We start from the raw sequence: 14,962 nt of genomic DNA on the forward strand, positions 1-14,962 counted from the left end.
GTCTCAGGTACAGGCTTCCCTTCCTCTACCCTCCCAGTCTCAGGTCCAGGCTTCCCTTCCTCTACCCTCCCAGTCTCAGGTACAGGCTTCCCTCTACCCTCCCAGTCTCAGGTACAGGCTTCCCTTCCTCTACCCTCCCAGGTCCAGGCTTCCCTTCCTCTACCCTCCCAGTCTCAGGTACAGGCTTCCCTTCCTCTACCCTCCCAGTCTCAGGTCCAGGCTTCCCTTCCTCTACCCTCCCAGTCTCAGGTACAGGCTTCCCTTCCTCTACCCTCCCAGTCTCAGGTTCAGGCTTCCCTTCCTCTAGTGTAGTATGCGTTCTACTGTATAGTCATGTTTATCTGTTACAACACGGGCAGTTAATTAATTAGTTAAGTGTATACAGTAGTTTAAAGAAAATAAAAATAAACACTTGCACAGAGTAGTAAATGTGTCATTATGATGTGTTTTCTTGTATGTAATAGAGTAGAACACAATGACTTCATGACGAAGACAAGAATCTGCTGCATGACCTTGTAAATACACGTTTTCTTCGCGTCTGTATGTGTTTTGTTTTCCACAGGCCATGGTGCTGATAACACCATTACACAGCAAACATGACCTGACACATCAACATGAAGGTATGGGAGTATCTGTGCTAATGTCTGTATAAGTAGTGTGTATCTATACGTAAGGCGCTATATCTCTGGATTTTTGCTGGCCACCTGGAGTATTTGTTGTGACATTAACATCAGCGCTAAATGTGCTGCTTGAGTCCAGACTAACGTCAATACTGACTGTGTTGACTGTAATGTACACCCACCAGACAGTTTATTAGGTACACCCATATAGTACCGGTTCGTAACCCCTTTGCCTCCAGAACAGCCTGAATTCTTTGGAGCATGGATTCTACCTGTGGAAAACGTTTCACAGGGATGTTGGCCCAAGCTGATACGATAACATCACTCAGTTGGACACCCCACTGCCATCAGCGGTACCGTTGACAGCGAGCAGGACGGGTTCATGGACTCAGGCGGCGTGTCCACTGGAGCCGGTTCTTCTTGTTTGTAGCTGATAGGAACCCGGTGTGGTCGTCCGCTGCAATGGTGTCCACGGTCGTTGTTAGAATAAATGGACGAAGGCGCAGAGTGCGTAGAGTTCCACATGTTTTAATAAATGAAACTCACAAACCCAGAAACAAACCAAACGTGAAGTCATGAAGTGCTCACAGGCAACTACACAAAAACAAGATCCCACAAACACCCAGTGGGAAAAGGCTGCCTAAATATGATCCCCAATCAGAGACAACGATAGACAGCTGCCTCTGATTGGGAACCATACCAGGCCAACATAGAAATAAAAAAACTATACTACACACCCTAGTCACACCCTGACCTAACCAAAATAGAGAATAAAAAGGATCTCTAAGGTCAGAGCCTGACAAATGGACCACCTATGACAAGGACCCGACGAGATGCCGCTCTGCACATTAATGTTGTACTGTGCTATTATGTCTGTTTGATGACCGCCTGTTAGCTCGCACCATTCTCCTTCGACCTCTCATCAACCAGCTGTTTCCACCCACAGGACTGCTGACCTCTCATCAACCAGCTGTTTCCACCCACAGGACTGCTGACCTCTCATCAACCAGCTGTTTCCACCAACAGGACTGCTGACCTCTCATCAACCAGCTGTTTCCACCCACAGGACTGCTGACCTCTCATCAACCAGCTGTTTCCACCCACAGGACTGCTGACCTCTCATCAACCAGCTGTTTCCACCCACAGGACTGCTGACCTCTCATCAACCAGCTGTTTCCACCCACAGGACTGCTGACCTCTCATCAACCAGCTGTTTCCACCCACAGGACTGCTGACCTCTCATCAACCAGCTGTTTCCACCCACAGGACTGCTGACCTCTCATCAACCAGCTGTTTCCACCCACAGGACCCACAGGACTGCCGACCTCTCATCAACCAGCTGTTTCCACCCACAGGACTGCCGACCTCTCATCAACCAGCTGTTTCCACCCACAGGACTGCCGACCTCTCATCAACCAGCTGTTTCCACCCACAGGACTGCCTCTCATCAACCAGCTGTTTCCACCCACAGGACTGCTCATCAACCAGCTGTTTCCACCCACAGGACTGCCGACCTCTCATCAACCAGCTGTTTCCACCCACAGGACTGCCGACCTCTCATCAACCAGCTGTTTCCACCCACAGGACTGCCGACCTCTCATCAACCAGCTGTTTCCACCCACAGGACTGCCGACCTCTCATCAACCAGCTGTTTCCACCCACAGGACTGCCGACCTCTCATCAACCAGTTTCCACCCACAGGACTGTTCTCATCAACCAGCTGTTTCCACCCACAGGACTGCTGACCTCTCATCAACCAGCTGTTTCCACCCACAGGACTGCTGACCTCTCATCAACCAGCTGTTTCCACCCACAGGACTGCTGACCTCTCATCAACCAGCTGTTTCCACCCACAGGACTGCTGACCTCTCATCAACCAGCTGTTTCCACCCACAGGACTGCTGACCTCTCATCAACCAGCTGTTTCATCACCAGCTGTTTCCACCCACAGGACTGCTGACCTCTCATCAACCAGCTGTTTCCACCCACAGGACTGCTGACCTCTCATCAACCAGCTGTTTCCACCCACAGGACTGCTGACCTCTCATCAACCAGCTGTTTCCACCCACAGGACTGCTGACCTCTCATCAACCAGCTGTTTCCACCCACAGGACTGCTGACCTCTCATCAACCAGCTGTTTCCACCCACAGGACTGCTGACCTCTCATCAACCAGCTGTTTCCACCCACAGGACTGCATCAACCAGGACTGCTGACCTCTCATCAACCAGCTGTTTCCACCCACAGGACTGCTGACCTCTCATCAACCAGCTGTTTCCACCCACAGGACTGCTGACCTCTCATCAACCAGCTGTTTCCACCCACAGGACTGCTGACCTCTCATCAACCAGCTGTTTCCACCCACAGGACTGCTGACCTCTCATCAACCAGCTGTTTCCACCCACAGGACTGCTGACCTCTCATCAACCAGCTGTTTCCACCCACAGGACTGCTGACCTCTCATCAACCAGCTGTTTCCACCCACAGGACTGCTGACCTCTCATCAACCAGCTGTTTCCACCCACAGGACTGCTGACCTCTCATCAACCAGCTGTTTCCACCCACAGGACTGCTGACCTCTCATCAACCAGCTGTTTCCACCCACAGGACTGCTGACCTCTCATCAACCAGCTGTTTCCACCCACAGGACTGCTGACCTCTCATCAACCAGCTGTTTCCACCCACAGGACTGCTGACCTCTCATCAACCAGCTGTTTCCACCCACAGGACTGCTGACCTCTCATCAACCAGCTGTTTCCACCCACAGGACTGCTGACCTCTCATCAACCAGCTGTTTCCACCCACAGGACTGCTGACCTCTCATCAACCAGCTGTTTCCACCCACAGGACTGCTGACCTCTCATCAACCAGCTGTTTCCACCCACAGGACTGCTGACCTCTCATCAACCAGCTGTTTCCACCCACAGGACTGCTGACCTCTCATCAACCAGCTGTTTCCACCCACAGGACTGCTGACCTCTCATCAACCAGCTGTTTCCACCCACAGGACTGCTGACCTCTCATCAACCAGCTGTTTCCACCCACAGGACTGCTGACCTCTCATCAACCAGCTGTTTCCACCCACAGGACTGCCGACCTCTCATCAACCAGCTGTTTCCACCCACAGGACTGCCGACCTCTCATCAACCAGCTGTTTCCACCCACAGGACTGCCGACCTCTCATCAACCAGCTGTTTCCACCTGCTCTCATCAACCAGCTGTTTCCACCCACAGGACTGCCGACCTCTCATCAACCAGCTGTTTCCACCCACAGGACTGCCGACCTCTCATCAACCAGCTGTTTCCACCCACAGGACTGCCGACCTCTCATCAACCAGCTGTTTCCACCCACAGGACTGCCGACCTCTCATCAACCAGCTGTTTCCACCCACAGGACTGCCGACCTCTCATCAACCAGCTGTTTCCACCCACAGGACTGCCGACCTCTCATCAACCAGCTGTTTCCACCCACAGGACTGCCGACCTCTCATCAACCAGCTGTTTCCACCCACAGGACTGTTTCTGACCTCTCATCAACCAGCTGTTTCCACCCACAGGACTGCTGACCTCTCATCAACCAGCTGTTTCCACCCACAGGACTGCTGACCTCTCATCAACCAGCTGTTTCCACCCACAGGACTGCTGACCTCTCATCAACCAACTGTTTCCACCCACAGGACTGCTGACCTCTCATCAACCAACTGTTTCCACCCACAGGACTGCTGACCTCTCATCAACCAGCTGTTTCCACCCACAGGACTGCTGACCTCTCATCAACCAGCTGTTTCCACCCACAGGACTGCTGACCTCTCATCAACCAGCTGTTTCCACCCACAGGACTGCTGACCTCTCATCAACCAGCTGTTTCCACCCACAGGACTGCTGACCTCTCATCAACCAGCTGTTTCCAACCACAGGACTGCTGACCTCTCATCAACCAGCTGTTTCCAACCACAGGACTGCTGACCTCTCATCAACCAGCTGTTTCCACCCACAGGACTGCTGACCTCTCATCAACCAGCTGCACCCACAGGACTCAATCAACAACTGTTTCCACCCACAGGACTGCTGACCTCTCATCAACCAACTGTTTCCACCCACAGGACTGCTGACCTCTCATCAACCAGCTGTTTCCACCCACAGGACTGCTGACCTCTCATCAACCAGCTGTTTCCACCCACAGGACTGCTGACCTCTCATCAACCAGCTGTTTCCACCCACAGGACTGCTGACCTCTCATCAACCAGCTGTTTCCACCCACAGGACTGCTGACCTCTCATCAACCAGCTGTTTCCAACCACAGGACTGCTGACCTCTCATCAACCAGCTGTTTCCAACCACAGGACTGCTGACCTCTCATCAACCAGCTGTTTCCACCCACAGGACTGCTGACCTCTCATCAACCAGCTGTTTCCACCCACAGGACTGCTGACCTCTCATCAACCAACTGTATCCACCCACAGGACTGCTGACCTCTCATCAACCAACTGTTTCCACCCACAGGACTGCTGACCTCTCATCAACCAACTGTTTCCACCCACAGGACTGCTGACCTCTCATCAACCAACTGTTTCCACCCACAGGACTGCTGACCTCTCATCAACCAGCTGTTTCCACCCACAGGACTGCTGACCTCTCATCAACCAGCTGTTTCCACCCACAGGACTGCTGACCTCTCATCAACCAGCTGTTTCCACCCACAGGACTGCTGACCTCTCATCAACCAGCTGTTTCCACCCACAGGACTGCTGACCTCTCATCAACCAGCTGTTTCCAACCACAGGACTGCTGACCTCTCATCAACCAGCTGTTTCCAACCACAGGACTGCTGACCTCTCATCAACCAGCTGTTTCCACCCACAGGACTGCTGACCTCTCATCAACCAGCTGCTTCCACCCACAGGACTGCTGACCTCTCATCAACCAACTGTATCCACCCACAGGACTGCTGACCTCTCATCAACCAACTGTTTCCACCCACAGGACTGCTGACCTCTCATCAACCAGCTGTTTCCACCCACAGGACTGCTGACCTCTCATCAACCAGCTGTTTCCACCCACAGGACTGCTGACCTCTCATCAACCAGCTGTTTCCACCAGCTGTTTCCACCCACAGGACTGCTGACCTCTCATCAACCAGCTGTTTCCACCCACAGGACTGCTGACCTCTCATCAACCAGCTGTTTCCACCCACAGGACTGCTGACCTCTCATCAACCAGCTGTTTCCACCCACAGGACTGCTGACCTCTCATCAACCAGCTGTTTCCACCCACAGGACTGCTGACCTCTCATCAACCAGCTGTTTCCACCCACAGGACTGCTGACCTCTCATCAACCAGCTGTTTCCACCCACAGGACTGCTGACCTCTCATCAACCAGCTGTTTCCACCCACAGGACTGCTGACCTCTCATCAACCAGCTGTTTCCACCCACAGGACTGCTGACCTCTCATCAACCAGCTGTTTCCACCCACAGGACTGCTGACCTCTCATCAACCAGCTGTTTCCACCCACAGGACTGCTGACCTCTCATCAACCAGCTGTTTCCACCCACAGGACTGCTGACCTCTCATCAACCAGCTGTTTCCACCCACAGGACTGCTGACCTCTCATCAACCAGCTGTTTCCACCCACAGGACTGCTGACCTCTCATCAACCAGCTGTTTCCACCCACAGGACTGCTGACCTCTCATCAACCAGCTGTTTCCACCCACAGGACTGCTGACCTCTCATCAACCAGCTGTTTCCACCCACAGGACTGCTGACCTCTCATCAACCAGCTGTTTCCACCCACAGGACTGCTGACCTCTCATCAACCAGCTGTTTCCACCCACAGGACTGCTGACCTCTCATCAACCAGCTGTTTCCACCCACAGGACTGCTGACCTCTCATCAACCAGCTGTTTCCACCCACAGGACTGCTGACCTCTCATCAACCAGCTGTTTCCACCCACAGGACTGCTGACCTCTCATCAACCAGTTTCTGTTTCCACCCACAGGACTGCTGACCTCTCATCAACCAGCTGTTTCCACCCACAGGACTGCTGACCTCTCATCAACCAGCTGTTTCCACCCACAGGACTGCTGACCTCTCATCAACCAGCTGTTTCCACCCACAGGACTGCTGACCTCTCATCAACCAGCTGTTTCCACCCACAGGACTGCTGACCTCTCATCAACCAGCTGTTTCCAACCACAGGACTGCTGACCTCTCATCAACCAGCTGTTTCCAACCACAGGACTGCTGACCTCTCATCAACCAGCTGTTTCCACCCACAGGACTGCTGACCTCTCATCAACCAGCTGCTTCCACCCACAGGACTGCTGACCTCTCATCAACCAACTGTTTCCACCCACAGGACTGCTGACCTCTCATCAACCAGCTGTTTCCACCCACAGGACTGCTGACCTCTCATCAACCAGCTGTTTCCACCCACAGGACTGCTGACCTCTCATCAACCAGCTGTTTCCACCCACAGGACTGCTGACCTCTCATCAACCAGCTGTTTCCACCCACAGGACTGCTGACCTCTCATCAACCAGCTGTTTCCACCCACAGGACTGCTGACCTCTCATCAACCAGCTGTTTCCACCCACAGGACTGCTGACCTCTCATCAACCAGCTGTTTCCACCCACAGGACTGCTGACCTCTCATCAACCAGCTGTTTCCACCCACAGGACTGCTGACCTCTCATCAACCAACTGTTTCCACCCACAGGACTGCTGACCTCTCATCAACCAGCTGTTTCCACCCACAGGACTGCTGACCTCTCATCAACCAGCTGTTTCCACCCACAGGACTGCTGACCTCTCATCAACCAGCTGTTTCCACCCACAGGACTGCTGACCTCTCATCAACCAGCTGTTTCCACCCACAGGACTGCTGACCTCTCATCAACCAGCTGTTTCCAACCACAGGACTGCTGACCTCTCATCAACCAGCTGTTTCCAACCACAGGACTGCTGACCTCTCATCAACCAGCTGTTTCCACCCACAGGACTGCTGACCTCTCATCAACCAGCTGTTTCCACCCACAGGACTGCTGACCTCTCATCAACCAACTGTTTCCACCCACAGGACTGCTGACCTCTCATCAACCAGCTGTTTCCACCCACAGGACTGCTGACCTCTCATCAACCAGCTGTTTCCACCCACAGGACTGCTGACCTCTCATCAACCAGCTGTTTCCACCCACAGGACTGCTGACCTCTCTTCAACCAGCTGTTTCCACCCACAGGACTGCTGACCTCTCATCAACCAGCTGTTTCCACCCACAGGACTGCTGACCTCTCATCAACCAGCTGTTTCCACCCACAGGACTGCTGACCTCTCATCAACCAGCTGTTTCCACCCACAGGACTGCTGACCTCTCATCAACCAGCTGTTTCCACCCACAGGACTGCTGACCTCTCATCAACCAGCTGTTTCCACCCACAGGACTGCTGACCTCTCATCAACCAGCTGTTTCCACCCACAGGACTGCTGACCTCTCATCAACCAGCTGTTTCCACCCACAGGACTGCTGACCTCTCATCAACCAGCTGTTTCCACCCACAGGACTGCTGACCTCTCATCAACCAACTGTTTCCACCCACAGGACTGCTGACCTCTCATCAACCAGCTGTTTCCACCCACAGGACTGCTGACCTCTCATCAACCAGCTGTTTCCACCCACAGGACTGCTGACCTCTCATCAACCAGCTGTTTCCACCCACAGGACTGCTGACCTCTCATCAACCAGCTGTTTCCACCCACAGGACTGCTGACCTCTCATCAACCAGCTGTTTCCAACCACAGGACTGCTGACCTCTCATCAACCAGCTGTTTCCACCCACAGGACTGCTGACCTCTCATCAACCAGCTGTTTCCACCCACAGGACTGCTGACCTCTCATCAACCAGCTGTTTCCACCCACAGGACTGCTGACCTCTCATCAACCAGCTGTTTCCACCCACAGGACTGCTGACCTCTCATCAACCAGCTGTTTCCAACCACAGGACTGCTGACCTCTCATCAACCAGCTGTTTCCACCCACAGGACTGCTGACCTCTCATCAACCAGCTGTTTCCACCCAGCTGACTGTATTGTCTATGTTGACTGTACTGTCCATGTTGACTGTGCTGACTGTATTGTCTATGTTGACTATGTTGACTGTACTGTCCATGTTCACTGTATTGTCTATGTTGACTGTATTGTCTATGTTGACTGTATTGTCTATGTTGACTGTATTGTGCATGTTGACTGTATTGTCCATGTTGACTGTGCTGACTGTATTGTCCATGTTGACTGTATTGTCTATGTTGACTGTGCTGACTGTATTGTCCATGTTGACTGTATTGTCTATGTTGACTGTATTGTCTATGTTGACTGTGTTGTCTATGTTGACTGTATTGTCTATGTTGACTGTGTTGACTGTATTGTCTATGTTGACTGTATTGTCTATGTTGACTGTGTTGACTGTATTGTCTATGTTGACTGTGTTGACTGTATTGTCTATGTTGACTGTATTGTCTATGTTGACTGTGTTGACTGTATTGTCTATGTTGACTGTGTTGACTGTATTGTCTATGTTGACTGTATTGTCTATGTTGACTGTGTTGTCTATGTTGACTGTGTTGACTGTATTGTCTATGTTGACTGTGTTGACTGTATTGTCTATGTTGACTGTGTTGACTGTATTGTCTATGTTGACTGTGTTGACTGTATTGTCTATGTTGACTGTGTTGACTGTATTGTCTATGTTGACTGTGTTGACTGTATTGTCTATGTTGACTGTGTTGACTGTATTGTCTATGTTGACTGTGTTGACTGTACTGTCCATGTTGACTGTGCTGACTGTATTGTCTATGTTTACTGTGTTGTCTATGTTGACTGTGTTGACTGTATTGTCTATGTTGACTGTGTTGACTGTATTGTCTATGTTGACTGTGTTGACTGTATTGTCTATGTTGACTGTGCTGATTGTATTGTCTATGTTGACTGTGCTGACTGTATTGTCTATGTTGACTGTGCTGACTGTATTGTCTATGTTGACTGTGTTGACTGTATTGTCTATGTTGACTGTGTTGACTGTATTGTCTATGTTGACTGTGTTGACTGTACTGTCCATGTTGACTGTGCTGACTGTACTGTCCATGTTGTCCATGTTGACTGTATTGTCCATGTTGTCCATGTTGACTGTATTGTCTATGTTGACTGTGCTGACTGTATTGTCTATGTTGACTGTACTGTCCATGTTGACTGTGCTGACTGTACTGTCCATGTTGTCCATGTTGACTGTATTGTCCATGTTGTCCATGTTGACTGTATTGTCCATGTTGACTGTGCTGACTGTATTGTCCATGTTCACTGTGTTTATGTGTTATTGGGATCCCTGTTAGCAGCAGCTACTCTTCCTGGGGTCCTCAGAAAGCACAAAACATGACAAGTAACACAGCACTGATAGCTGAGGAAATTCTATGATCTACAGCAACTCCACAAAGTAGTCTCACCCCTTGACTTTTCCCACATTCTGATGTGTTACAGCCTGAATTGAAAATGGCTTAAATGTAGATGTGTTTGTCACTGGCCTATACACAATACAATGTCTGTGTTGACTATACTGACGGTGTTGTCTGTGTTGACTATACTGACTGTGTTAACTATACTGACGGTGTTGTCTGTGTTGACTATACTGACGGTGTTGTCTGTGTTGACTATACTGACTGTGTTAACTATACTGACGGTGTTGTCTGTGTTGACTATACTGACTGTGTTGTCTGTATTGACTATACTGACTGTGTTGTCTGTATTGACTATACTGACTGTGTTGTCTGTATTGACTATACTGACTGTGTTGTCTGTATTGACTATACTGACTGTGTTGTCTGTGTTGACTATACTGACTGTGTTGTCTGTGTTGACTATACTGACGGTGTTGACTATACTGACGGTGTTGTCTGTGTTGATTATACTGACGGTGTTGTCTGTGTTGACTATACTGACGGTGTTGTCTGTGTTGACTATACTGACGGTGTTGTCTGTGTTGTCTGAATTGACTATACTGACTGTGTTGTCTGTATTGACTATACTGACTGTGTTGTCTGTATTGACTTTACTGACTGTGTTGTCTGTGTTGACTATACTGACGGTGTTGTCTGTGTTGTCTGAATTGACTATACTGACTGTGTTGTCTGTATTGACTATACTGACTGTGTTGTCTGTGTTGACTATACTGACTGTGTTGTCTGTGTTGACTATACTGACGGTGTTGCCTATACTGACGGTGTTGTCTGTATTGACTATACTGACGGTGTTGTCTGTGTTAACTATACTGACGGTGTTGACTATACTGACGGTGTTGTCTGTATTGACTGTGTTGTCTGTATTGACTATACTGACGGTGTTGTCTGTGTTGACTATACTGATGGTGTTGACTATACTGACGGTGTTGTCTGTGTTGACTGTGTTGTCTGTGTTGACTATACTGACGGTGTTGACTATACTGACGGTGTTGACTATACTGATGGTGTTGTCTGTATTGACTGTGTTGTCTGTATTGACTATACTGACGGTGTTGTCTGTATTGACTATACTGACGGTGTTGTCTGTGTTGACTATACTGACGGTGCTGTCTGTGTTGACTATACTGACAGTGTTGTCTGTGTTGACTATACTGACGGTGTTGTCTGTGTTGACTATACTGATGGTGTTGTCTGTGTTGACTATACTGACGGTGTTGTCTGTGTTGACTATACTGACGGTGTTGACTATACTGTCTGTGTTGTCTGTATTGACTATACTGACGGTGTTGTCTGTGTTGACTATACTGACGGTGTTGACTATACTGATGGTGTTGTCTGTATTGACTATACTGATGGTGTTGTCTGTGTTGACTATACTGATGGTGTTGTCTGTGTTGACTATACTGACGGTGTTGACTATACTGACGGTGTTGTCTGTATTGACTGTGTTGTCTGTGTTAACTATACTGACGGTGTTGTCTGTATTGACTATACTGACGGTGTTGACTATACTGACTGTGTTGTCTGTGTTGACTATACTGACGGTGTTGACTATACTGATGGTGTTGTCTGTGTTGACTATACTGACGGTGTTGTCTGTGTTGACTGTGTTGTCTGTGTTGACTATACTGATGGTGTTGTCTGTATTGACTGTGTTGTCTGTGTTGACTATACTGACGGTGTTGTCTGTATTGACTATACTGACGGTGTTGACTATACTGATGGTGTTGTCTGTATTGACTGTGTTGTCTGTGTTGACTATACTGACTGTGTTGTCTGTGTTGACTATACTGATGGTGTTGTCTGTGTTGACTATACTGATGGTGTTGACTATACTGAAGGTGTTGTCTGTGTTGACTATACTGACTGTGTTGTCTGTATTGACTATACTGACGGTGTTGACTATACTGACGGTGTTGACTATACTGACGGTGTTGTCTGTATTGACTGTGTTGTCTGTGTTAACTATACTGACGGTGTTGTCTGTATTGACTATACTGACGGTTTTGACTATACTGACGGTGTTGTCTGTGTTGACTATACTGACGGTGTTGTCTGTGTTGACTATACTGATGGTGTTGTCTGTGTTGACTATACTGACGGTGTTGACTATACTGACGGTGTTGACTATACTGATGGTGTTGACTATACTGACGGTGTTGACTATACTGACGGTGTTGACTATACTGACTGTGTTGTCTGTATTGACTATACTGACGGTGTTGACTGTGTTGACTATACTGATGGTGTTGACTATACTGACGGTGTTGACTATACTGACGGTGTTGACTATACTGATGGTGTTGACTATATTGATGGTGTTGTCTGTGTTGACTATACTGACTGTGTTGTCTGTGTTGACTATACTGACGGTGTTGACTATACTGACGGTGTTGACTATACTGATGGTGTTGTCTGTATTGACTATACTGACTGTGTTGTCTGTGTTGACTATACTGACGGTGTTGTCTGTATTGACTTTACTGTCTGTGTTGTCTGTGTTGACTATACTGTGTGTGTTGACTGTTTTGACAGTTGTGACTGTGTGGTCTGTGCTGACTGGATTGACTGTGCTTTTTGGTTCAGAGTATGCAGAAGTGGAGGCCCACAGTGAAGGCCTGCTGGCAGACAGTGATATAGTGTTTGCCAAGGAAACGATGCCATCCCAGAGGCTAGAGCCAGGTGGAGGTCACAGCCAGCACCAGGGCCAATCGATCACTCCCAGCCACAGCCAGGGGCACCAGGCCCGGGGGCACCAGGGGCACCAAGCCCGGGGGCACCAGGGGCACCAAGCCCAAGAGCAGGGCCAGGTCTCCATCATCACCAACATCTCCCTGGAGGAGCAGAAAGTGCTGCTGTCCCTGAATCGACTCAATCGTCGGCTGCAGTGTGAGTACAACCCTGCAACGACCCCAACTTTGATCAGCCTGTTACTGCCCGTGTCTAGGGACCCTAACTAGAGCCCAGAGTTTTCCAGTGGTCTCGTCTCCACCCCCTACTCGCTCTCTAACATGATTTTGTGATACATTGCAGATGTGCAGGCCTCAGCTGGAGGCAGCCCTGCAGACAAAGCTTTCCCGCGTGGCGAAGCGCCCTTTGTGAGTATCTCAGTGGTTCTGAAAGAATAAATGTTTGTACCAACACTTTCATTTGTAGATGATCGTTGACTTTGAGTGTTGTTAAACATGACCGTTTCCTGTCTCCTCTCAGACAGAGGAAGGGACGGGTGCTGCCCACCGTAAACACCGCACGGTCTCCACCGACAACCGCCCGAGAACCCAGAGGAGATTCTGACACAACGGTCCAATATGGCCGCCTGAATGTCACTCTGTCAGCTTGTGCTTCACTCCAACCTTATACACTGCTGTTTGACAAAAAATATCTTTATAATAACCCTCCCCGAGTTTCATCACCACCACTAACTCTCTCTGCTGGGATGAAGACTTCACAACCCAGGACTGTGAATAAGTCCATTATCAAATTACAGTACTTATATTGACTTATTTACACATTATAGTTTCAGTCTTATATACAGTCAGGCTTTGCTATTTGGTTTTGACCTTTAATTGATAGAGATTATTTTTGTATTAAATACATATATTTATTTTCCCGAAGAATTGTGGGGTGTGTGTGTATATATTTGTACACAATGATTGTACACAATTTATTGTGTATCGTATTGGTATCATTGTATTGTACACAATGATACCAATAGGATTGTATACGAATGTGTGTCAGTGTGTAAACTAATCTTGATAATGATAAAGCAAAATAAAGTCATTCTGTCCTCACGTTTAGTTTTGTTCCGTTTCTGAAAGGTGACGAAGGCGCCGTTTGTTGAGGATCGTCCTCTAGGGGGGGGTCACAAGTTACCTCTTGTCTAAAGGATGTTCATAAGATGTGAAACCCGTTTGTGTGATGCAACGTCGACAGTCTTTTCAATTCCATTCAACTTGATCACAGGTGTGTGTGTTGATTGTTGTTGGGGGCCAGTTGATCACAGGTGTGTGTGTTGATTGTTGTTGGGGGCCAGTTGATCACAGGTGTGTGTGTTGATTGTTGTTGGGGGCCAGTTGATCACAGGTGTGTGTGTTGATTGTTGTTGGGGGCCAGTTGATCACAGGTGTGTGTGTTGATTGTTGTTGGGGCCAGTTGATCACAGGTGTGTGTTGTTGATTGTTGTTGGGGGGGCCAGTTGATCACAGGTGTGTGTGTTGTTGTTGTTGGGGCCAGTTGATCACAGGTGTGTGTTTGGGTTGTTGGGGGCCAGTTGATCACAGGTGTGTGTGTTGGTTGTTGTTGGGGGCCAGTTGATCACAGGTGTGTGTGTTGATTGTTGTTGGGGGCCAGTTGATCACAGGTGTGTGTGTTGATTGTTGTTGGGGGCCAGTTGATCACAGGTGTGTGTGTTGATTTGATCACAGGTGTTGGGGGCCAGTTGATCACAGGTGTGTGTGTTGTTGTTGGGGCCAGTTGATTGTTGGGGGCCAGTTGATCACAGGTGTGTGTGTTGATTGTTGTTGGGGGCACAGGTGTGTGTGTTGATTGTTGTTGGGGGCAGTTGATCACAGGTGTGTGTGTTGATTGTTGTTGGGGGCCAGTTGATCACAGGTGTGTGTGTTGATTGTTGTTGGGGGCCAGTTGATCACAGGTGGTGGTTGATTGTTGTTGGGGGCCAGTTGATCACAGGTGTGTGTGTTGATTGTTGTTGGGGGCCAGTTGATCACAGGTGTGTGTGTTGGTTGTTGTTGGGGGCCAGTTGATCACAGGTGTGTGTGTTGTGTGTTGATTGTTGTTGGGGGGGCCAGTTGATCACAGGTGTGTGTGTTGATTGTTGT

At 49.2% G+C, this 14,962-nt stretch overlaps 1 protein-coding gene across 2 annotated transcripts in view; it reads left to right on the plus strand.

Moving 5' to 3' along the window:
* LOC123993882 (centrosomal protein of 126 kDa-like) overlaps positions 1-14,184 on the plus strand; it is a 63,275-nt gene extending 49,091 nt beyond the window's left edge. For both annotated transcript variants that reach the window (XM_046296346.1, XM_046296347.1), the window contains exons 9-12: positions 563-620; positions 12,711-13,013; positions 13,158-13,222; positions 13,335-14,184. In XM_046296346.1, coding sequence (XP_046152302.1) covers positions 563-620; positions 12,711-13,013; positions 13,158-13,222; positions 13,335-13,418 — 510 coding nt within the window. In that variant the 3' untranslated portion in view covers positions 13,419-14,184. The remainder of the gene's footprint in view (positions 1-562; positions 621-12,710; positions 13,014-13,157; positions 13,223-13,334) is intronic.
* The last annotated feature ends 778 nt before the right edge of the window (positions 14,185-14,962 follow it).

The sequence above is a fragment of the Oncorhynchus gorbuscha genome, linkage group LG13 (assembly GCF_021184085.1).
Source record: "Oncorhynchus gorbuscha isolate QuinsamMale2020 ecotype Even-year linkage group LG13, OgorEven_v1.0, whole genome shotgun sequence".
Classification (NCBI taxonomy): Eukaryota; Metazoa; Chordata; class Actinopteri; order Salmoniformes; family Salmonidae; genus Oncorhynchus; species Oncorhynchus gorbuscha.